The sequence below is a fragment of the Stomoxys calcitrans genome, chromosome 3 (assembly GCF_963082655.1).
Source record: "Stomoxys calcitrans chromosome 3, idStoCalc2.1, whole genome shotgun sequence".
Lineage (NCBI taxonomy): Eukaryota > Metazoa > Arthropoda > Insecta > Diptera > Muscidae > Stomoxys > Stomoxys calcitrans.
In genome coordinates this window covers 179,955,475-179,982,105 of record NC_081554.1, presented here as the reverse complement: position 1 = coordinate 179,982,105, position 26,631 = coordinate 179,955,475, and the positions used below count along the sequence as shown (strand labels likewise).

Genomic DNA, 26,631 nt, shown 5'->3' with positions numbered 1-26,631 from the left:
ACAATTTGACTGTGCTCAGTGACGGGTCGCAAGCACGATAAAAGTATCGCGGGTTAAACAACAAGAAAAAATAAAAAAAATAAAATAGAGGTAAAAACATCATCAAACGGAAAAATTAATTTTGCTCTTGCAAAGTAAACAACAAACAATAGATAAATACGTTAAATCGTGAGATACCTAGTCAACATAAGTTCGAGGCTACTGAAAGATACAAACAGACATTCATCCATCCATTCATTTGTTGTGGAGGTGGGTGTAGTGAAAAGCGATTTATGCTGAAAAAAGCGGTGTAAAAATAAAAGATAAATAAACTTTGAAATTAATAGAGAGATAGGTAACTAATTTGCAAGTATTTCGGTTATCTAAACTTTGTGCTTGTGCCTGATTTTGTTTTTGGAGTGGAAAGAAAAGGGCAAGAAACCACATAGCATTGGAGTAGCAACAGAAAAAGCAAAATACAGAAAACATAAGTTTTCAGTGTAAATCATCATTAAAAGCTTACTTAACAAAAAGAAAGTGGTAAAAAGGGAGTTTGAAAAAGAAGAAATTACCCAAAACAACAGCAACAACATCGAAGAGGAAGACCACAACAAAATCTTTAACCAACAACAAACCAACCTTCACTTCACTTCTAGCATAACGTTTGTGTACCGTGTGGCGGTGTGTGTGTGTATAAGAGTTTCTTTCTTATTGTGTTGTTTTTGTTCGGTCATTGAATTGTCAAACGTCGTCTAACAACTGAAGTGTTTGTTGTGCTATCTCTCAGGCAGCGTGTGGCGTCTGTTGTGGCAGTTAAACTGAGATCGATGATTATTGATTTCTTGTTAATATCCTTAAGATCCCAAGAAAAAATTAATTCTATTTATTTTTGTTTCCTTCTTAGCAACCAAAGTAAAAATTGCCTGTGTTTTTATTTTCAATAATTAACCCTAACCCGCCCTCATTCTCACACATGGCGAAGTGAAGCAACAACTCATTTGAAATTACCGGTTTTTGAAAAATAATAAAAGTGATAAAGAGATTTTAAAAAAGTTATTCTTATTCATTAATTAACTGAAATTTGTTTGAATTGCTTTAACGAAAATAACACCAAAAACAACACTCCCCGGATTACCCTTTCCCAGCAAACATGGTGCAGAAATTTCAATCTCCCGTCAGGGTATATAAATACCCCTTCGAATTGGTGATGATGGTAAGTTGGCTATTTTATTTAAAAGTAGTTAGGTTAGGTAAGAGTCCAGTCCTTTACAGACCCACTTAGACTATTTTAAGTCCATTGTGATACCACAGTAGCGACAGACCAAGGCTTCTTGCGGAATTGAACCAATGACCCCTGCACTGGTAATATCAACTCGGCTACCGAGGCGCCCCGATAGCCGACACAAAAAATAGAAGAAAGATTTCCGCTAGAATAAAAAGCCAAATTTCATATGGGTACCTACCGTATAAAAGAAAACAAGTAAGGAAAGGCAAAAGTCTGGCGGTATCAACTGTATAATACCCTATACCTACCCTATAAGTGACAAATTAGAGCTAAATCTAATTCTGAATCCAATTCGATAGTATTCGGTGGATATTTTAAAATTGGTTGTAAAAAATGGGTTATCAAATTTTGAGAAAATATGCTTAAGATTGTAAAACTACGGCTCTATATCTGCAAATATAGTCAACAAGTAAGAGCGTGGTAAGTTCGGCCGCATTTGTCGAGTTCTATGCGCAGTATCCCTCTTTAGGCAAACAAAGAATATTGAATAAGAACTGTTGTGCTATTGAAGCTATATCAAGTTATAGTCCGATTCGGACGATAAATGAATGCTGAACATTGTGGAAGTCATTGTGTAATAATTCAGTTCATTCGGCTAAGAATTGCGCCTTGTAGGGGCTCAAGAAGCAAAATCGGGAGATCGGTTTATATGGGAGCTGTACCAAGCTATTGATCGATTCAGGCCATATTAGACACGTATATTGAAAGTCATGAGAGAAGCCGTTGTACAAAATTTCTTCCAAATCGGATGAGAATTGCGCCTTCTAGAGGCCTAAGAAGTCAAGATCCCAGATCGGTTTATATGGCAGCTATACCAGGTTATGTACCGATTTGCGCCGTACTTAGTACATTTATTGGAAGTCATAACAAAACACCTCATTCAAAATTCCACCCAAATCGGATGAGAGTTACGCGCTCTATGGGCTCAAGAAGTCCAAATCCATGATCGGTTTATATGACAGCAATACCAGATTATGAACCGATTTGTATCATACCTAATATAGTTGTTGGAAGTGACACCAAAACACTACCTGCAAATTTCAGTCAAATCGAAAGAGAATTGCGCCCTCTAGAGGCTCCAGAAGTCAAGACCCAAGTTCGGTTTACATGGAAGCTATATCAAAACATGGACCGATTTGGCCCATTAACAATCCCAACCGACCTACACTAATAAAAAGTATTTGTGCAAAATTTCACAGCTTTACTCCTTCGAAAGTTAGCGTGCTTTCGACAGAAAGACGGACGGATGGGCGGACGGAAGGATTTATATCGAGTTTTCTCAGAGAACGCACTATAAGAGTTTTTGTAGATGGGTTCTCATCTGATAAATTGAACCTTCTGTCCTTTCTCCTTCTCTTTTTCTTATTTTCATTGACGATCTACTGGGTCTGACTTCGAATCGGATCTATTCGTTCGCGGATGACAGCAACCTCTGTCATTCATTTTCTTCGACTAAAGAGTCTACGAGAGATTGAAGGCAGGAGGCGGATTATGGACGTAACACTCTGCCAGGATTTGCTCGCCATTTCTGTGTGGGGTCAAATGAACAGAGTAGATTTTAATGCTCAATATCTTAACTTTTGACATATAGGCATACAGACGGACGGACAGACACATTGACATCGTTAAATCGTCTTAGAATTGTTACGACAATAAAGAATTTATTTTTTAGGCTCGGAAATGGATATTTCGATGTGTTTCACACAAAATGACTAAATGAATATGCCCCCTATTCTATGATGATGGGTATAAAAACACAATTTCCCTAAAAATCTACTAAAATGGAAATGGGCCGTCCATCCGACCAAACCCTCAAAGTTACTTTCAACAATCCTATCAAATTTGGTAGAAAAAGCCCAAAACGGAAAGGCTGATTGGCGCATACCGTCTTGTGTCTTTTCGTATGCGGCTTTCTTTTCTAGCCGAAACGCAGAGACGAACTGATGCATACGCCTCATCAGCGTTTCGCATTCAGCCTTAAATATCTTAATCTGCAAGCCATCGGTTCCTGCTGCCTTCTTGTTCGTTAGCTGAGTTAATGCGGCTGTCTCTACCATTATCGGGAGTTGGTACGTGCGGTATCCTCGTTGCCGCCGTTAATGGATAGTAACAGCTGGGTGAGTAGCATGCGTTCCCTTGTGTGTGCCATACCTATCTCCGCCTCTTACAATCTTCTCCAGCTGTATATTAAAACATCACACGATAAGCTGTTTCTCTGTCTGAAATATCATTTGGTCCTTTCCTATTCTGGCTCAGGAACGTGTATTGCTGGGTCATTCTGCAAAGTCGTCTCAATTTTGCAGGGATACCAAACTCAGACATAGCTTAAAATACCTTTGAATGTATAGAGTAGTCGAAGGCGCCTTTGTAGTCCAGGAAATAATTGCAAGTACCGATATTTTCCTCTCGTTGTTTTTTTTTTTTTGAATATTTTTGAATTTGGATATCTCGTCTATGGTGGATTTGTCAGATTAAAAGCGGAAATGATAGAGTCCAATTATCTTGTAGACTTTAGATTTGAATCTCTCACATAGTACGTTTGGAAGTATCTTGAACTGATGCGTATGTCTCATCATTATGCCGTAACCCATCGGCTCCTGCCGCCTCGTTCTTTTTCAGCTGAGTTACTGCTACGCAGAACTCATTCCGAGTAGGCGGTAAACTTTTTATGCAATCTTCAGGGATTAGTTTTTTCGGTATCCTCGTCGCCATCATTATCGGCACCAGCAACTGAAAAACATTTTCTTTCCATATCCTATCCTTTGCAAAAAGATTTGCCTGTAACAAGGCCATCGGTTTGATGTTATTTTGGACTTCATTTTGACTTCTTAAAATCCCAATTCCAGAGAACTCCATGATAGCCATGATACAGATACAAATTATTACAACTTTACTACAAAACTCTGTATCATTATCGTTACATCTCTCCTTATGACTCAAAAATATATGAATTGTAAGAAATCTAACCACCCCTTGAGCCATATGTCCAAATTCTGTTCAAAAATGTCATTATAATGAATCGCATTTATTTGGTTCTAAGTGCCTTATATCGTTTCTTGGTCTAAATAGCATTACGTCAAATTTCAAAAGTTTAAACAACTTGAATGGTAACGTAACCCAATAGGTGCTCAAAAAGTCAAACAGAGGCCCATACCCTTTATAACAATAGACTTGATAGACTTCAAGTGGTTTTCAACTATTCTGCTCAAGTACTTGCCATTAATGAGGTTTACTTCAATCCCTCAATCCCTCCACACTCTTATTGTTTTAGATTCTTGTATGTCACCAAAAAAATGTTTTATTAGCATTGCTTTTGATATTGGGTTTCTGTTGCAAGCTGGTTTTTTTTTATTTAAATTCAGAAACCCCACAATATATCGATAATACCTTGTTCACACTTGTTAGGGAAATACAGTGTTTATGTACCAATAAAATGATGTAATTTGAAGTAGTTATTGTTAATTCGTATTATTATGATTAATGGAAAGTAAAGTAACATAAATAAGGAGTGATATATATTTTTATTAATTAATTTTATTTTTAGGAGTAAACAATTTTGTGAATTTCTTAGACAAACATTATATTCAAACAAAGAAATGTCCTGTATTATGTTGTAAAGATTTCGTTCCATTAGAATCAACGAAGAATAAGGTGGTTGTAGAGACACTTATGTTACAAAGCATAATAACGTGTCAAATATGGTCGCAACACTGTAAATAATTGATATTTTGCAAAGGAAAACATTAAATTTTTACATGAATAAATAGCTTTCATGTGTTGACTTGAGACTAGGTCGTAGAGACACTGATGATGCAGAACACGTTATTAAGCTGCACACGATAATGCCAAGCAAGAGAAAAAAGAGAGACAAGTACGAACGATAGAGATGGATAGAGAGACAAGTAAGAACGATTGACGCCAAGCAAAGGGATTAATGGCGAGCATTTCAAAAAATCGATAAAGGTTAACCTGGGTAAAGATATGTGATGACTGTATGCTTAACTTTACTTTAGTTAGCCATTGCATACAATTTTTTCCTCTAGACGAATGTAAAATAGATGTGCGATCTTCTGCGCTTCTTCTTTAAACTCTGACAACCAGTTTCTCGATGTCTGCCTCCACTGGTAACTCCATCAGAGTATTGGTCTTCCTCTTTGGCGTGTTCTATTATGGTCGCCTTCAAAAGATTTCTTTGTTGAAGCTTTTTCATCCATGCCGACAACATGACCTAATCAACGCAAGCGATGTATTAACTATGCTTTCGTCGTCATATGGCTCATAGTTCAAACAACGCCTATATTCTCCATTAACGCATACTGTCTATACATTTTTCAAACACTCCAAGTACTACTCATCTGCTTTTACAAGTACTCTTGCTTCGTAGTAAAGCGTACAACAGCGCGAACGTAAAATAGATTTGCGATCTTCTTCGCTTCTTCTTTAAACTCTGGCAACCTGTTTAGAGATGTCTGCCTCCCCTGGTAACTCCATCGGAGTATTGGTCTTCCCCTTTTGCGAGTTCTATTATGGTCGCTTTCAAAACATTTTTTTGCTGAGGCTTCTCATCCATTCCGACAACATGACCTAGTCAACGCAACCATTGTATTTTGATGCGTTTTACTATGCTATCGTCGTCATGTAGCTCGTGGTTCATACGACTCCCATATTCTCCATTAGCGCATACTGGTCCATAAATTTTATGAAAGATGTTTCTCTCAAACACTCCAATTACCACCTTATCTGCTTTCGCAAGTACCTATGCGTCGTAGCCATACGTACAACAGCGCGGGAAATATCAGTTTATTGTATAGTGTGATTTTCGTCTGTCGAGATATGGCTTTGCTCCGCAACTGCTGGCAGCATCTGTTAGCCAATATAATCCTGCGTTATATTCGAAAACTGGTGTCATTTATTTCGGTTATAGCGGTGCCGAGGTAGATAAAGTTGTCGACGATCTCAAAGTTGCAGTTTCCAACTTTATCCATTTTCTTTATCTGCTCGGATGTACAGGGCTTTGTGGGAGTCGACCCTATTCACTTTGTCTTATCTCCATTTACATTTCCATTTAAACGGATTCTTACGTTAAAATCCAGTATGATTTGAGAGCCTGCAAAAATTTATTTTGTCGTTATTTTTGTAAACTAGTCGAGATTTTCTCGTGAGTGTCTTCTGAGTCGTGAGTCGTGTTCAGTATAGTGAGCATCTTTTCACTCACGCACGAAGAATTTTAACTCAATCACGGTTACGCACGATCACTTTCTTCGATTTAGATCTCACTCGCTAATCACGTGACTCATGCGTGATTCACGCGTAACTCGACAACTCATGCCTCACGTGCACACCTCTATGTGGTATACTCATGGCCACCATCATCGGGTACCAGTAGCTGAGAAAAGTGTTCTTTGCATATCCTCAGCACACTATCGGTATTAGTTATCAGATTTTCTTCTTTGTCTCCGCAGGAGGATGTACCTGTACAAAAACAACCGGTTTGATGTTTAAATCTTTGATAGAATTAACGGAATTCATTCTGGCTCCATGATCAGGTACCAGCAGCTGGGAAAAGTGTTCTTTCCATATCCTCAGCACACTGTCTGCATCAGTTACCAGATTTTATTCTTTGTCTCTGCAGGAGGATGTGCCTGTACCAAAACCACCGGTTTGATGTTTAATTCTTTGATAGAGTTGACGGACTTTATTCTGGCTCCTGAACATCTCGATTGGCTCACACTCACATCTTTCCATATCCTTCTTGTTCTTGTGGACGAGACGTTTCTCCTCTGTCCTTTTCTCCCGATACGTGCACATCTCTATGCGGTATACTCATGGCCACGATTATCGGGTACCAGTAGCTGGGAAAAGTGTTCTTTCCATTTTCTCAGCACACTATCTGTATCAGTTACCAGATTTCGTTCTTTGTCTCTGCAGGAGGATGTATCTTTACCAAGACCACCGGTTTGACGTTTAATTCTTTGATGGAATTAACGTACTTTATTCCGGCTCCTGAACATCTCAATTGGTTCACACTCACGTCTTTCCATATCCTTCTTGTTCTTGCGGAAGAGACGTTTCTCCTCTGCCCTTTTCTCCCGGTACGTGCACATCTCTATGCGGTATACTTATGGCCATCATCATCGGGTACCAGCAGCTGGGAAAAGTGTTCTTTCCATTTTCTCAGCACACTATCTGTATCAGTTACCAGATTTCCTTCTTTGTCTCTGCAGGAGAATGTGCTTGTACCAAAAACCGGTTTGTTATTTCTTTTTTGGCGCTCTTAGAAAGTATCCTTGGTCTGTTCGTCCTTGCATTCCGTCGGAACATGAGCGCATATAAGGCTGATGTTGAAGAATTTGGCCTTTATGCGCATTTTGGCTAGTCTCTCATCCACCGAAGTAAACCTGGAGATAAGGTTTTTCAGTCTCCGGCTAACAACAAATCCATACCTCGTTACACGGAAGCTATAATATGGGGCGTCACCTTTTGGTGTTGTTCCTCTATGGCGGTAATGTTTGCCCTGTATGCCAATTTGCCCATGAACATTCCATTAAGGAACTGGGGCAAACTTCTCACAAATCAATGAGTTCTGTCCGATTCAATTTTAGGCTCAATGATAATGTCTGCCTGTACTTCTTCAAGTGCGTACATTGCACCCTATCTATAAAGAGTTCGGAAATTTAAGGTGCAGATATGCAAATCATGGTCTTTAAACCGTTTTCGAGGGTTGTCAACAAAGGGGGATCCGTTTTGAGTCTTCTTCGTTTTTTTTTTTCAAAGTAATTTCTCCAAGTTTTCTGGGTGATGGGCTACTAACCCCAGTCCATCTTTTTAACATTCTACCGGTGAACTCGTGTCACATTTTAGATCACTCCTAGAGGTGTGCATGCGAGTCGTGAGTTGTCGTGTTACGCATGAGTCATGTTATTCGTGAGTGAGATCCAAATCCAATCACGTAAACGTGCGTTACCTAGATTGAATTAAAATTCTTCCTGCGTGAGCGTGAGTGAGTGAAATCATGCTCTCGACACTTATCACGATTCACGAGAAAATCAAGACTCATGAGAAAATCACGACTCACGTGATACTCATGACTCACGAGATACTCATGACTCACGAGATACTCATGGCTCACGAGATACTCATGACTCACGAGATACTCATGACTAACGACATACTCATGACTCACGAGAGAATCATGCGACACTTGCGACTCACGCGACACCCTCGTGAGTGAGTGAAATCATGCTCGCGACACTAATCAAGACTCACGAGAAAATCACGACTCACGAGATACTCATGACTCACGCGATACTCAGGAAGTACTCATGACTCACCAGAGACTAACGCGACACTTACGACTCACGAGACACTTACGACTCACGCGACACTTACGACTCTCGCGACACTTACGACTCACGCGACACTTACGACTCACGCGACACCCACGACTCACGGGATATTCACGATTCACAAGACGATCACGAGACACTTACGATTAACGAAAAAATCACGACTAAAGTTAAAAAATAACGAAAAACAAAATGATTCGCATGATTCGTATCAATTGGAATTTAACGTACGAATCTGCTAACAGATGCATAAAAATGAAAAGATCAAATAACCGGTTATGCAGAGCTGATACATTTTATATATTAATATTCGTACATAAAATGTTGTATGATTTAAGACGTACGAAAAAAATGTGTTATTCGCTACATTGAAAAATATTTGTTGTTTTTCGTGAGTCGTGATTTTCTCGTAAGGACGTGAGTGTATCGTGAATGTCTCGTTAGTTGTGATTTTCTCGTGAGTCGCGTTGTCTCCTGAGTCGTGCGTGAGTAAAATTTTCGTCTCGTAAGCGAGCGTGAACGTGTGACGATATAAAAAAGTCGTGGGGAACCTTTGTGGAAAATCACTCACGCGCACATCTCTACTCAGTACCTTTAAGGGATGTTAAAGATAGCTTCCCAGGTGACACCGCGTTGAGGTTTGTGTCCACGTTTGAGATGAAGGAGGACAAAGATAAGCCTGGATTTTGCCAAGTTAAAACCAATCCGACCTTTGCTTGGTTTCCAATATCCCGAAGTCACAAGTGCTTTGACGCAAAGCTAGCAATCTCAGCAATCATACACATTAAAAGAAAATTCCTTTAAAATCTTGCTTCAGCCTAAACCTTTTGCTATAATCAAAATCATTACCATTGCCAAACAAATCTGCAAAACCCTTACAAATAAATCTTTCTATGACATTTATATTCATTAAATCCCAGCAACATTTAATGAGGCCACTTAAAAACATCACCAACCGTTTTAGTTAAATATTTTTGATTCAATCATCTAATAAACAACAACAATACACTTAATGTTGTTATTATGGCATTCGGTGACGTCGAGCATATCCGCATAGTGTCATTAGTGTCAATGCCCTACAATTGCTTTCAATTATCAAGTGTGTTTCTTTTCCAAGTTTAAAATATAATGCAGGAAATTATTGCAAATTTCTTGGGTTTGATAAATTCATCATTCATGCAAACCAAAGCGAACTTTGTTCAATGGTTTTGTGCACAACGATAATGAGTAGGAGTAGAAGTAGGCTAATATAGTACATATTTTACATTGAGAAAATAAAATAAAAGTTTATAATAGAAGGACATCATCATGGCTTTTTCTTAGAGCTCTTGCTTTTTTTATAATCTCATACAAGTCGTTGTTCTTTGGAGTATAGCCAAAAGTCCTCACATGTGCTTTTTATTTGGAAGCTATCGAATAGAAGTTTATGTTCCTTCTATTACCAGGTATATTGGAGCTACAATCCACCCCATCGGGAATAGTGAAGTATTATTTCTTTTAAGAATGGAAGTTTCATATTGTTGGGTTGCCCAAAAAATAATTGCGGATTTTTTAAAAGAAAGTAAATGCATTTTTAATAAAACTTAGAATGAACTTTAATCAAATATACTTTTTTACACTTTTTTTCTAAAGCAAGCTAAAAGTAACAGCTGATAACTGACAGAAGAAAGAATGCAATTACAGAGTCACAAGTTGTGAAAAAATTTGTCAACACCGACTATATGAAAAATCCGCAATTACTTTTTGGGCAAACCAATATATGCACTTTCTAGAGCCGCAAATAGATATTTCAATGCATTGGAAACGGAATGACTAAATAAATATACCCGCTATCCCATGGTGGTGTACACTTCGCTGAAATTTGGCACAATGAGCTGCATTAGGTTCCTCCACGTCCGTGACTAGTATGGTTTTAATCGGCCCATATTTGGATATGGCCCCTATGTAGACCGATCTCCCGACTTAATTTCTTAGGCGTATAAAATTCGCATTCATGAACTGACTTTGCTGAAATTTGGCACAGTGAGCTGTGTTAGGTTCTTCAATATCCGCGCCGAGTATGGTTCTGGTCGGATTTAACCCCCATATAATCCGATCTTCCGATTGATAGTTTTAAACCAATTAAAGGGGATTTTGCTGTACACTGGGTTATATGAGACGTCTACCTATCTTATCCGCATATTGTGCACATCGAACCATATTTTAAAATGGCTGTCATATTGACTGAAAACTTGTTTAACGGTATTGAAACTATTTATGGACCGACCCACTGTGTAACAATGGGTTTTGTCTGTTCCCTCGAAGTCCATGCCGAGTTTGGGCCAGATCGGACCATTATAGCTGCTATGGGCTCATAAATGGTGCATTTTTCCCCGGGTTTGTGGTTAATTTATGTATCCAAGACGGTGGGTCTCCAAGATTCGCCCCGGACGTTCTTAATGCGTTTTTACCTGTAATAAAAATTTATGAAATTTTAAATTCTATAGAAAATTTTGGCGCACTGAGGTGTTTTGAGAAAGGGCGGCCCCAAAACCCCACTTAAATGGATATTAAAATCGTTTTCTACTCTCTATTGCCTTTTAATCTATTGGGTTGCCCAAAGAGTAATTGCGGATTTTTCATATAGTCGGCGTTGACAATTTTTTTCACAGCTTGTGACTCTGTAATTGCATTCTTTCTTCTGTCAGTTATCAGCTGTTACTTTTAGCTTGCTTTAGAAAAAAAGTGTAAAAAAGTATATTTGATTAAAGTTCATTCTAAGTTTTATTAAAAATGGATTTACTTTCTTTTAAAAAATCCGCAATTACTTTTTGGGCAACCCAATATATTGTGTTGATCGGCCAATACAACCATTTGCCTTGTTTCAGGGATGGGACGTAAATTCGTCAAGTACTCTCATATGAGTCCATTATTGACTCGATCAGTCTACGTGTCTTCTTGAGGGTAGGACCCCAAAACATGTGACCCCAGAGGCCATCGTAGCGCAGAGGTTAGCGTGTCCGCCTATGACGCTAAACGCCTGGGTTCGAAACTTTGCGCGAACAACAACAAAAAATTTCAGCGGTGGTTATCGCCTCCTTATGCTGTCCGACGCGGGATAACTATGAACACCACACAGGCTGGAATTTTGAGCTCCGACTTGTGTGGTGTCCATCGTTATCACGGGAAGCTTAGCTGAAAGCTAACGGGCGCATCCACAGATTGCGGACAGTGGAAAGCTTCGTTTTTACGGGCAGTCAACGATTTCGAGAGAAGAGTCCCAGTGAGGGGTCAGGTGGCACTGGCTTTTGATTCAATACTGAGCGCCAGTGATACTTAAGATGACAAGGTGAGTTATTGACGCCTTTAAATAACCAAAGGCCAACATCAGCACCTGGAATGTCCGCACCCTTTATAGAGAAGGTGCAGTATACGCGCTGGCAGATGTATTGGAGAAGTACGAGGCAGATTTTACCGCCTTACAGAAAGTTCGATGGACCGGGAATAGCGTCACAACAACACCAAACAGTGACGAACACAGAACCAATCCCTGATGATGTTATAGAATGCTTACCTCCTAGTCAGATTGAGGGCCAAGTAGCAGCTAACCGACTGAAGAGCAACAAGGCATCAGGAGCCGACGGGTTACCCGCTGAACTATTTAAGACCGGTGGCGACTCGCTGATGAAGCGTATGCATCAGCTTGTTTGGGCAATCTGGCTAGAAGAGCTCATACCCGATGATTGGAACCTCAGCATACTATTTCCTGTACATTTGAGAGGAGACATGTGTGCCAACTATAGAGGAATGTGCCAACTATAGAGGAATAAGTCTCCTCCCCATCGCATACAAGATACTTTCAAGCATACTGTGTGAAAGATTAAAACCTAACGTCAATGATAATTTAGACCTATTAATGCGGCTTTAGACCTGGTAAATCCACCCTACACTAGATATTCACACTGCGCCAAATCCTGGAAAACCCCCGAGAAAGACAATTCAACATCTACCATCTCTTGGTTGACTATAAAGCCTTATACGTTCATAGGTATTTCAAGCAATGTCTGAGTTTGGTATCCCTGCAAAGTTAATAACACTCTGCAGGATGACACTTGCTGATACACGTTCCTCAGTAAGAATAGAAAAAAAACTCTGCGAACCATTCTATACCAAACGAGGTTTTAGACAAGGAGACAGCCCAGTGTGTGAACTCTTTAATATCCTGCTGGAGAAGATTAAACGAAATGTAGATGTGAGTAGATATACCACATTACTCACAAGACAACTAATGCTTCTCGCCTATGCCGACGACATCGATATCATAGGTCGGTCACCGGAAGTAGTAACTGCAGCCTTTGAAGGAATCGAAAGATGGATGGTATCAACTCCCAAAACGTCCTGTACAACCGATCAGAAAAAAAAATGGAGAAAGTTGGGAACCGCAACTTTGAGATATTCAGCAATTTTATATACCTCGGCAACGCCGTAACCGAAACGAATGGCACCAGTTTTGAAATTAAGCGAAGAATTATACTGGTAAACAGATTATACTATCTTAAGGGAAACTTTGTATTTTTGTGTACATGATTCGTACTCTACTCTCAAATACCTTTAATTTGATGTCCATATTGTACCGATCGGTTTTACTTTTGTGGGGTTTTGGGATGGGCGTTCCCCTCAGTTCGTCTCGCTTGAATAGGTGCACCTATTTTCGAATCTGTTGTTTTTGAAAATAAAGGTAAGGTGTCCCCTCGGCTCTTAATAACCTTTTATTTGAGTCCCAATGGGCTTAGATATTTTTTTTTTGACAAGCGGCCTCCAAACAGTTGACTTGGAGATCAGATTCTTACCCTACTCTCATAAATCCTTCAATTGAGTCCCACATTGTCCCGATCGGTCTATATGTCTGTTTGGGGATTTTCGGCGGGCTTTCCTCTCAGTTCGACTCGTTTAAATATGTGTACCTATCTTCTTTTTATGCTTAGGCCAGATTGACCTACAGCACAATGACGGGTCATTTCGTTTGGTTTGTCTGTAGGCGCTCTTTTATTTTGATCTTTAAAATCTTTCCGTGTTTTTTTTCCAGCTTGAGATCATATTGAATGCCTTCTATTCAAAGAGTAGCATAGAAAAGAATTTATAAAAGTTAGGCAAGTGTGTGCTGATTTCAAAACACTTTAACTGGCATGGTGGATCGCGATTTCTGATACGCCATGTATCTATGTATCAAGATCTTTGTCAACTCTAACTCTCTCTCTCTCTCTCTCTCTCTCTTTGTCTCTCTAACTCTCCCTAGCGTAATAAGAGAGAAGAAAGCCGTCCTTGCCACTATTCTGATACAAACTAATCATCAAAGCTAAGAACAACAAATTGTTAATTATTAATTTTTTTATTCTTTTTTATTTTTAATTTATTTTTTTCTTCGGAAACACTGTGCCCTTTGCGCCGCCGTCATTTGTTGCTATGACTTGCTTACATTTTGAATGCCATTTCGACTTTAATGTCATTCACAACTGTAAAATTTTGCTTCAACAAAAAAAAAGACAACTTCTGGCAGCTTGGGCGAGGGAGACAATGTGGGGGAAATTTGCTGGCTTAGCCCAAGTCTCTTTGTATTACTATGAAACAATTATTTGCTCGCGCAGCGGAAGAATTTTTAAATGTTGTCATGCGAAACATTTAAAAAAGCTACCAAACAAACGGGAACAACAAACGAACAAGCAATGGGTTTAACATTACCGAACATTACGGGTGTTTGGAGCAGAGACAATAAAAAGAATTCGAATTCAAGGCAATATGGAGTAACATAGAGACCAAAGTCCATAATAATTCATAGAAATTAAATAAAACTAATTGGAGTCAAAAGCTGAAATCTGGAAGATATTGTCTCTCTTAAATTAAGCTGTTGATTTTTTAACACTTGTGCATAATCACCACTAATACATTACCCCTCTTTATATACTCTCTTTGACTATTAGTCGATTATGTGTAATTCTTATTAAGTAAATACTGATTAATTACCCTGTTAATATTTGCCTCTCTATATCTCTCTTCCTTCTCTCTCTCTCTCCCTCTATTGCTATTAACCCTACTACATACTTAGTTATTAATTGCTTTAGAGACATTTAACCCAAATAACGGCTTTGATTTGATAACACTTTCGAAAATGAGACAACACTGTTGCCAACACTAACAACAGACTAAAATGATTCAAAACCTATTTCGAGCAGATGGTTTGCCGCAAGGGAAATTGCATCTTATATGTATGTTTGTATGTATGGACGTTGATATTCTTCCTCCATGACTGCATTTATATCAATGTTGAATGGTTGGTTAAAAGGTTCAAATAGTCTACGCGCTTCAAGTTAACCCTATAATCCCAACGACCTACTTATAAGACCAACACTTCTATTGGGACTTGCAAAGTGTGAGGTAGAGAGCTGGAGTGAGAGAGCATATGATGAATGAGAAAGTTTGGTATCTGCATTGAGAGCAACAAGACGGAATTTCAAAGAAAACCAAATTAAATTTGGTTTTAATTTCCCCAGACAGCTTGAGGCGAGGGGAGAATATAAAAATAAAAAACGCCAAACTGTTGAGCTTGGTGGCAAGCATAATAAATCAATGTTTTGAAAGTTAGTATTTGGGAAACCAAACGAGGTGGGTTTAATAAATAAGGGTAAATTTAGAAAGATAAAAAATATAACAAGTAAAAAGGCTTTAAGTTCGGGCGGGACGAACTTTCGATGCCTACCACCTCAGATATATATGTAAACCACCTTTCGTCATAATCCCGTAAAAGATGCATAATTTATGCCCCCATAGCAGCTATATCGAAATATGGTCAAGAAATCAAATCGGGAGACCGGTTTATATGGGAGCTACATCAGGTTCTTGACCGATGTGGATCCTACATGGCACAGTTGTTAAAAGTAATAATAGAATACTACATGCAAAATTTAAGCCAAATCGGATAAAAATTGGGGCTTCCATGGGCTCAAGAAGTCAAATCGGGAGAGCGGTTTATATCGGAGCTATATCTAAGTCTGAACCGATATGGCCCATTTGGCATCCCCAACGACCTACGTCAATTAGAAGTATATGTGCAAAATTACAAGCGGGTAGCTTTACGCTCGACTGCTATCGTGATTTTGACAGACGGACGGACGGACATGGCTAGTTCAACTCAGAATGTCGAGACGAGACGAAAAATATATATACTAGATCAATATTCCGAAGTGTTACAAACGGAATGACTAGATTAGTATACCTCCATCCTATTTTGGTGTGTATAAAAACTTTTCTACCACTCTTATTGACAAAACCCTTTTTATACCCACCACCGAAGGATGGGGTATATTCATTTTGTTATTCCGTTTGTAACACATCAAAATATCCATTTCTGACCCTATAAGGTACATATATTCTTGATTGTTGTAAAAATCTAAGACGATCTAGCCATGTCCGTCAGCCTGTTGAAATCACGCTATAGTCTTTAAAAATAGAGATATTAAGCTGAAACTTTGCACAGACTCTTTTTTTGTCCATAAGCAGGTTAAGTTCGAAGATGGTCTATATCGGACTATATCTTGATATAGCCCCCTTATAGACCGATCCGCCGATTTATGGTCTTTCTTCAATTTGTCCCCGATCGGTCCAGATTTGGATATAGCTGCCATATACACCGATCTCTCGATTTAAGTTCTGGAGCCCATAAAAGTCCTATTTATTTCCGATTTTGCAAAAATTTGGGAAAGTGAGTTGTGTTAGGCCCCTCGATGTCTTTCTGCAATTTGACTCCGATCGGTCCAGATTTGGATATAGCTGCCATAAAAACCGATCTCTCGATTTAAGGTTTTGGGCCCTTAAAAGGTGCATTTATTGTCCGATTTCGCCAAAATTTGGGACAGTGAATTGTGTAAGGCCCCTCGATATATTTCTGCAATTTGGCCCAGATCGGTCCAGATTTGGATATAGTTGCCGTATAAACCGATCTGTCGATTTATGGTCTTGGGCCCATAAAAGGTGCATTTATTGTCCGATCTCGTCAAAATTTGGGACGGAGAGTTGTGTTAGGCCCTTCAACATTATTCCTAAATTTGGCTCAGATCGGATCAAATTTTGATATAGCTGGCATATAGACCGATCCCTCGATTTAAGGTTTTGGGCCCTTATAAGGTGCGCTTATTGTCCGATTTCGCACAATTTTGGGGCTGCGAATTGTGGAAGGCCCCTCAATATCTCTCTGCAATTTGGCTGGGTTCAGATTTAGATATAGCTGTCATACAGACCGATTTGTCGATTTTAGGTCTTGGGCCCATAAAAGGTTCATTTATTGTCCGATTTCGTCAAAATTTGGGACAGAGAATTGTGTAAGGTCTGAGCCAAATTACAGAAAGATATCGAGGGGATCTTTCTGTAATTTGGCTCAGACCGGTTCAGATTTGGATATAGCTGCCATATAGACCGATCTGTCGATTTAAGGTCTTGGGCCCATAAAAGGTGCATTTATTGTCCGATTTCGGCGAAATTTTTGACGGGGAGTTGTGTTAGGGTGTTAGGGTCTTCGGCATCCTTATTTAATTTGGTCCAGATCGGTCCAGATTTGAATATAGCTGTCATATAGACCGATCCGCTGATTTGGGGTCTTAGGCCCATAAGAGCCACATTTATTATCCGATTTTGCTGAAATTTGGGGCAGTGTGTTGTGATAGGCCCTTCAAGATTCTTCTTCAATTTTACCCCGATAGGTCCAGATTTGAATATAGCTGCCATATAGACCGATCTCTCGATTTAATGTTTTAGACCCATAAAAAGCGCATTTATTGTCCGATTTCGGCGAACAGTGGGACAGTGAGTTGTGTTAGGGTCTTCGACATCTTTCCGCAATTTGGCCCAGATCGGTCCAGATTTGGATATAGCTGCAATATAGACCGACTTATGTTAGGCTTTTCGACATCCGTGTCTTATATGGTTCAGACCGGTCTATATATAGATATAGCTACCGAAAAGGTCAATATTTTGTTCTACAAAATTGAACAATGACTTTTACTTGTTAGACCTCTCAATGTCTGTGCCGAATTAGGTCCAAGTCAAGAACCTGATGTAGCTCCTATATAAACCGGTCTCCCGATTTGATTTCTTGATCCCCTGGAAGCCGCAATTTTCATCCTTATAACAACTGTGCTAAGTACGGTCCAAATCGGTGAAGAACCTGATATAGCTCCCATATAAACCGACCTCCCGATTCGACTTCTTGAGCCATTACAAGCCGCGATTTTTATCCGATTTGGCTGAAATTATGTTATGACTCTCAACAACTGTGCCAAGAGCGGTTCACATCCGTCTATAACCAGATATTGCTCCCATATTGCAGCAGAATCCATGGTGGTGGGTTCCCAAGATTCGGCCCGGTCAAACTTAGCAGGCTTTTGTTTAAAATAAAACAAACGTTTCTATATGCTATTCAATGCCATTGTGTATTAAACTCGATTTCTTTTACATGACCACCACGGACACGCTTGCAGAAGTCCAGACGCTGAACCCAATTTCCACAGGAAATAGTCAGCGACATCATGGAAGGGTCAATGAGGAGGTTGTCGCTATGGGCTACTAGAAATGGGTTGAGTACCAACCCAGGAAAGACGGAGCTGGTGCTTTTCATGTGTAGACATAAGATACAGGAGTTTGGATTCCCGCGGCTGCGACTGTCAAAGCAGCCGAAGTACCTAGGCCTACTCCTCGATTCGAAACTGTCTTGGAAAAGGAACACCGAGGAAAGAAGCTTTAAGGCACTGTGCGCTTTTTACTCCTGCAGAAGGATGTTCGGCAGGAAGTGGAGGGTAACTCACAAGATTATTTATTGGATATATACGGCCATCGTGAGACCAGTACTGATATATGGAGCTCTGGTATGGTGGAATAATGTAGATAAACGGGGCGTGCGTGGGAGTTCGAAAAGGTCCAGAGACTGGCCTGCGTCGGGGTCATAGGGACACTGAGATCCGCACCGCATGCAGGCCTGGAGGCAATGCTGGATATGCAGGCCATTGAGGCCTATTTACGGAACTGCGTCGCCAGGGTCGCGCTTAGGCTGAGGGAGCTCGGCATGCTGGAGGAGGATGGTTGCGGCCACATTTCGATTCTGGGTGTTATGGACGATCTCAGACTGCCTACCAGTGCCGACTGGAGTGAGGGTATTCGCGATTCGTTTTCCTGGGAGGGATGAATAGAGGGCAATTCTGTACTGGAGAAGGATGAGACCTCGATCTACACCGATTGCTCCAAGATGCAGTCAGGTAGTACATTAGGGTCTACTCTGATACACTCAATATAGAGTGTACGGTCTTTTTGGAAGAGATCTGCGCTATTATAGTGGCCGCAAGGGAAATTCTGGTAAGGGACCTACCGCCCTCTAACTCTGACTTTATGTGGACAGTATGACGGCGCTCAAGGTCTTGAGGTCGAGCAATCTCCGACGAAGATATTTTAGTGACAACTTCTTACGGCATTACGTTGTTCCTTGAAGAGTTTTTCAGGAAATGATTATCTGAGCTTCTTTTCCAATTTATGATTCCAAATTTTGAGTTATCTCCATTCTTCTTTAAAATCAAAGTTTTGGTCCTCCTCTTCAACATGAACCAGTTTCGTACTCAAATGAAAACCTCCTTGAATATCCTCAATCACTTACCTCCTGAACGTAAGGCTATATAAATAAATTAACCACATAAATCTACAAAAACACCACACGCTCATAAATGCCATAAATGAAGGTTATGGCAATCAACGCATCACATTTTCATATTTTTTCTCTTTTCACATTTTTTTACGTTTGCTGTTAATTAGCGGCACATGCAAAAAACAACGCAATACTTTTATTTTCTTTAATTATATTATTTGTCTTATCTACCAAACAGTAGATACTCTCTCATACATAACTCCGAGCAAACATTGTACCATGCTACACTTTTGATGGGGAAAAAATACATGAGGTGTTAATTTTTGTGTGCAAAAATAGGAAATATTACAAATATAATCTAATAGTTGTTAATTACACTTTGTTGCTATCACAAAGAGACAAAATGTGTAGACGGGCAGCGAAGTGGGAATAGTTGGTATAGCCATGTTTCTATATAAGCATTGTCATCGAATCGAAAATAAATTAGATAGCTAAATATTACTAAAAGAAGTAAGAGAGCGTAAATTTCGACCGGGGTGAATCTTATTAGTCAGTCATTGCATTAGTCAAGTTTTTTTTAACAGTTTCTTGATAGGCAGACTAGGAGCTATATGACGTTGTAGAGGATTTGTACCATAATTGACGTGGCCACCGTAGCTCAAAAGTTAGCACGTCCGCCTTTGATGCTGAACGCCTGGGTTCAAATGCCTGCGAATACATCAGGAACAATTTTCAGCAGGGGTCATCCCCTCTTGGTGTTGGCAACACTTGAGAGGTATTTTTAACTAAGGTAAACACTGGCAGGATTTTCCAACGTCTTGTTGGATGAACCAATATGGTCCTGCAATCATGGCCCTTGTGACCATTTGGCTGAGGTTCTTTTTCATTGTCTTCTTCTATATTGTGATAAGAAGATCCCATCATTTATCTCAAAAACCGAAATTATTCTTTAAATACCAAAATAGAACCTCTTATTGGAAAGCCCTTTATATCTATAGAATCCCAACCGACTTGCTTCATCAAGAAGTATTTTGGCAAAATTGCGGAAGTCTAGCTTTACTCGTTCAAGCATTAACAGATGTATGGCTGAGGTTCTTTTTCATTGTCTACCTCTCGATTATGATATAAACATCCGATCATTTATCTCAAAAAAACCGACATTTTTCTTTGAATTCCAAAATAAAACCCTTTATACCTACATAATCCCAATCGACTTGCTTCATTAAAAAGTATTTTGGCAAAATTGCGGAAGTCTAGCTCTACTCGTTCAAGCATTAACAGATGTATGGGCATGATCGGCTCTTAAATGTCGGGTCCATCATTTGAAGGTTTTATAAACGTAGGTTAACGTTAAGGTTTTATAAACGTAATGGTAAAGTTAGTATACTCTCATCCTATGGCAGAGTTTATAAATATATATTACTAGCTGTACCCTACTCTGCTGCGCCTTTATAAGCACCACGCGAAAAATAAGTTTCTTACTTACTACCGTATGTATCTCCCCAGTAATGCAAATGCAAATTTTGCCCATGAACATTCCACTAAGGAACTGGGACAAACTTCTCACATATCAATGAGTGCAGTCCGATTCAAGTTTAAGCTAAGCAATGATAAGGGACCTCCTTTTTATAGCCGAGTCCGAACGGCGTGCCGCAGTACGACACCTCTTTGGAGAGAAGTTTTACATTGCATAGTACCTCACAAATGTTGCCAACATTAGGAGGGGAAAACCACCGCTGAAACTTTTTTCTGATGGTCTCGCCAGGATTCGAACCCAGGCTTTCAGCGCCATAGGCGGACATGCTAACCTCTGCGCTACGGTGGCCTCCCCAGTACAATTTGTTTATCTACTACCAAATACCCCTAGGACGGCCCCCTAGGTACTTGAACCCAATTTAAAATATCCTATTGATGCTCTACTCCCGACAAATTTTCATTTCATTCATTTGTAACGATCGGTCCACTTTGATTTTTGACAGTAATTTTGGGACGGCTTTGGGTTAGGACCGCTTCCTAGGTACTTGGACCCAATTTTAAGTATCATATTCATTCTGTACTCTCAAATACTTTTCATTTGAGTCCCATATTGTCCCGATACGTCCACTTTTGATTTTGGGCACTACTTTTGGGCCTGGGGTGGCCTCCTAGGTACTTAGACCCAATTTTTAATATCATATTCGTATTGAACTTCAAAATACCTTTCATTTGAGTCCCATATTATCCCAATCCGTAAATATATCCTGCTGGGGGCTTTTGGGGGGTGGGGAGGCCCCTCAGACACCAAGGAATAAATTTTTATGTCAGATGTGTAGAGTTCACAATAAATACCTTTCATTTGATACCCATATTGCCATATTGTCTAGCGTTCGTAGCCATCAATACAACTTCCAACAGATGCACAGAATCATGTGTATACCATTGGAGAAGTCTAATTGTGTAGACAACAAATCTGCCGAACACGAAAAAAAATTGAATATGGAAAAAATCGGCAGAGCCCGGCCGGGATTTGTACATGGGAACACGGAGCAACAGCGAGAGGCGTTGTCGTTGTTTTGCGTTTGAAGTCATAAATACAACTTCTAACAGATGCACAGAATCATGTGCACCATGGAAGTAGTGTAATTGTCGCAGACAAAAAATCTGTCATTACACGAAAACACATGCATTAGGAAAAGTACAGCTAATAGACAGGGTTGTCGAGCGTGGTTAATGTGGTGTTTGTATCATAGAGGCGTTTTCGCAATAATTACGATTCATATAAAAGTGTCTTTTTATGGGCCCAAAACCTTAAATCGAGAGATCGGACTATATGGTAGCTATATCCAAATCGGAATCGATCTAGGCCAAATTAAAGAGGGATGTCGAAGGGTCTAATACAACTCACTCTAACTGTCCCAAATTTCGGCGACATCGGACAATAAATGCGCTTTTTATGGGCCCAAAACCTTAAATCGAGAGATCGGTCTTATGACAGCTATATGCAAATCTCGATCGATCTGAGCCAAATTGCAGAACTATGTCGAGGGGCTTAACTTAACTCACTATCCCATTTGGGGCCTTTTATGGCCCCAAAACTTTAAATCGAGAGATCGGTCTATATGGCAGCTATATCAAAATCTAGACCGATCGGAGCCAAATTGAAGAGGGATGTCGAGTGGCCTAACACAACTTACTGTCCCAAATTTCAACAAAATCGTATAATAAATGTGGCTTTTATGGGCCTAAGACCCTAAATCGACGGATCAGTCTATATGGGTGCTATATCAAAATACAGTCCGATATGGCTCATCTTCGAACTTAACCTGCTTATGGACAATAATCGTCGAACTTAACCTGCGTATGCTCTAAAAAAGAATCTGTGCAAAGTTTCGGCTCAATATCTGTATTTTTAAAGCCTGTAGCGTAATTTCAACAGGATATTTCGATGTGTCGAAAATGGATATTTTGATATGTTGCTAACGGAATGACAAAATGAATATATCCCCATCCTTCGGTGGTGGGTAAAAAATTTTAAAATATTTGTGACATTTTTGGACTTTTTTAACATTTTAAAATTTGAAAACAGCAGAAAATGTTTGTTGTTTTAGCAGCAAATTACTGCTGTCCCATTTTCAGCAGACTTTCTGCTGTCCCATTTTCAGCAGACTTTCTGCTGTCCCATTTTCAGCAGACTTTCTGCTGTTCCATTTTTAGCAGACATTCTGCTGTCCCATTTTCAGCAGACTTTCTGCTGGTTCAGCAAACATCTTTGCTGTTTTTACTAAAAAAATTTTATGAGTGTACGAAACTTATATACAAATTCGGAACCATATCCCTGTTGGCTTTCACCAAAAACAGTGCCGATAGGGACAATATGGAATTTAAACGAGAAGTACTTGAGATTAGAATATGAAACTTTCATAAAAATTTGGGGTCTATTCCCAGGCTTGTCGCCCCACCTCATAACTATGCCCCAAGTGGGCATGTACACAGAACGGGACAATATGGGACTCAGACGAAAGGAATTTGAGAGTAGAATACTAAACATATATAAAAATTTGGGTAAATTTCCGGGATTCTCACCAACCTAAAATTAAGCCCTAAATGGACTACTATACCAAAAAGGGACTATATGGGGTTGTAATGGAATGTACTTAAAAGTTAAATCTTATATATAAAAATCAATTTGTGTTTGTTTTGTATGTTTGTGTGTTCCTTATAGACTCAGAAACGGCTGAACCGATTTTCTTGAAATTTTCACAGATGGTGCATAAGGACCCCTGGTGAAAATAGGGTACTACATTTTTTGATATCTGAAGGGGGGACGGACCCTCCCCCTTACCCTAATTTTCAAAAATGCCAGATCTCGGAGATGGGTGGTGCGAAGTAAGCGAAATTTTGTGTGCTCTCATATAGTACCCTAAAAATAAAAATTTGGTATCCAAATTTCGAAAGAGGTACCTAGGGGGGCTGCCCCACCCTAAAACCTACTAAACATATATTTAGACCAATCACGACAATACGGGACTCAAATGAAAGGTATTTATTATAAGAAAACGTATCTGATATCCAATTGACGGACCAAGTGCTAGGGGGACCACCCCAAGCCCCAAAACACCCCTAAATCTGACATATGTACCGACCATGGTAATATGGGACTCAAATGAAAGGTATTTGCGAGTAGAATACGAATCTGATATCCAAATGTGGGACCACGTTTCTGGGGGTTCACCCCTACTCCAAAACACCCCCCAAACTGGACTTATTTACTGACCATTGGAATATGGGTCTTAAATAAAAGGTATTTAAATGTAGAATACGAATCTGATATCCAAATATGGGACCAAGTGTTTTGGGGGCCGCCTCTCACTAAAAATATCCCCCAAAGGGGAAAAATTTACGACCATAGCAATATGGGGCTCAAATGAAAGGTCTTTGGGAGTAAAGCACGACTTTAATATCAACATTCGGGAAAAGTGTCTATGGGGCCACCCCACCCCCACAACACCACCCAAATAGTAAGTATTTTCTAACTATTGCAATATGAGGCTTAAATAAGAGGGGTTTTAAAGTGAAACACGAATCCGATATAATTTTTCAAGGCCAACTCACTGAGTGGCCTCCCATCCCCCAAAACACCCCCCAAGCCGGTAATTTTTGCCGACTATGGAAATATGGGGCTCAAATTAAAGGTATGTGGGAGTAGACCACGTATCTGATATGTCTAGCGGACGTCCCACCACCATAACAACTCAGAAATAGGACGTATTTGCTCACCAAGACAATTTGAGTCGTAAAGAGAGTGGAACTAAATATTTATAGTTTTTAGGGCCAATACCCCAAACCGGACATATTTGCTGACTTTTGCAATAAGGAGTTTAAACGAGATTAGAAAACGAATTTGATATCCAATTTTGAGGCCAATGGCAATATGGGGTCAAATAAATGATATATAGATATGTAGGATATATTAGCACGTTGCTGATATATTTTCCGCGCTTAGAGTTTGGGCGACTACCCCAATCCCCAAAACACTCCTAAATCGGCCATATTTACCGACCATGTCAATGTGGAGCTTAAATGAGAGGTATTGGGGGGTAGAGCAAGAATTGATATCCACTTTCGGGACCAATTTTCTGAGGGTCAACCCCTTTCCCAAAATATGGGGTTCAAATAAGTGATATAAAGATATATGAGAATAGAGCACGTTGCTGATATATTTTCCGGGCTTAGTGTTTGGGGAACCACCCCAATCCCCAAAACACCCCTTAATCGGGCATATTTACCGACCATGTCAATGTGGAGCTTAAATGAAAGGTATTGGGGCGTAGAGCAAGAATTGATACCCATTTTCGGGACCAATTTACTTGTGGTCTACCCCTTTCCCAAAATACCCCACAAAGAGCAATTTTTTACTGACCATCGCAATATGGGGCTCAAATAAATGTGGAGCTTAAATGAAAGGTATTGGGGCGTAGAGCAAGAATTGATACCTATTTTCGGGACCAATTTACTGGTGGTCTACCCCTTTCACAAAATACCCCACAAAGACCGACTTTTTACTGACCATCGCAATATGGGGCTCAAATAAAGGTATTTGGGAGTAGAATGCGAATTTGATATCCAAATGTAGGACCATGTATTTAGGGCATCACATTTCCCAAAACACCCCCAAAGGAAAAAAAATTTTCGACCATGCCAATATGTGGCTCAAATGAAAGGTATTTGAGATTAGAAAACGAATTTAATAACCTATTTTGGGGCCATGTGTTTGGGGGACGCCTCATCCTGTAAACTCCTCTTAAGCCAATGGCAATATGGGGTTTAAATAAATGGTATTTGAGAGAAGATCACGATGCTGATATTTTTTCAGGGCCAAGTATCTAGGGGACCACCTCTCCCCCGAAAACACCACTAAATCAGAAATCATTAGTAGACGGGCTGAAACTAAGTATTTTAAGAATGGAGTATACCTTACATCCAAACTTAAATTAGTAGACCAATAAAGATCATATGGGATTCAGATAAAGGCACTTATATTGTTAAACTCTTAGTCAAGTAAGCATGGTATTTCACAAAAAGATCTTCGAAAATAAATATTCCAAGGAAACTTTTGTTCCATATAAAGTAAAAGAAAGCGCTGCGGAGCGGGCCCGGGTCAGTTAGTATGAATATAAAAGAATTTCAAATTTGGACCATGTCAAAGGGGGTTTAAGGATGTAGCGAATCACACCAGGCCAGCGAGTAGGATGTTTTTACTTTGGTGAAGCAGCAGATAGAGCCGATTGGAACTACAATATCACTCGTAAAAGAACGTATGTAGGTTTCTATAAAAATAGTAGTTCCAATCAGAATGACCAGATGGGTTTTGGGGTATACTCTAAGGGACTACGAAAGCACATGTTGATCAGTTTACCGTTCACTGTTGTAAGTATCAAGCGAAGATCCTTGGCTTGTTGACTAGAACAGCAGTCCCACACATCGTCATGTCTACTCATAATCTGATTGGAAACATGCAGATAAATAAAAAGGTTGATACACTGGACTACTGCAGCGCCAGCCAGTGTTTTTATAAGCATTTCTTAAAGCTTTCATGGGGCACACTAAATATATTGGGTTGCCCAAAAAGTAATTGCGGATTTTTTAAAAGAAAGTAAATGCATTTTTAATAAAACTTAGAATGAACTTTAATCAAATATACTTTTTTTACACTTTTTTTCTAAAGCAAGCTAAAAGTAACAGCTGATAACTGACAGAAGAAAGATTGCAATTACAGAGTCACAAGCTGTGAAAAAATTTGTCAACGCCGACTGTATGAAAAATCCGCAATTACTTTTTGGGCAACCCAATATATTGCTTTGCTCGTGTGGATCTTGATGCTGATA

General features: G+C 39.6%; 1 protein-coding gene across 2 annotated transcripts in view; it reads left to right on the top strand.

Moving 5' to 3' along the window:
* The window catches only part of LOC106083196 (protein real-time), a 77,412-nt gene continuing 50,781 nt past the window's right edge, over window positions 1-26,631 (top strand). Inside the window, exons 1-2 of one of the 2 annotated variants that reach the window (XM_013246081.2) lie at window positions 1-90; window positions 884-1,192. In XM_013246081.2, the coding sequence (XP_013101535.1) occupies window positions 1,130-1,192 (63 nt within the window). In that variant the 5' untranslated portion in view covers window positions 1-90; window positions 884-1,129. Of the gene's footprint in view, window positions 335-883; window positions 1,193-26,631 lie in introns of both variants that reach the window. The other variant, XM_013246082.2, reaches the window with a different exon arrangement.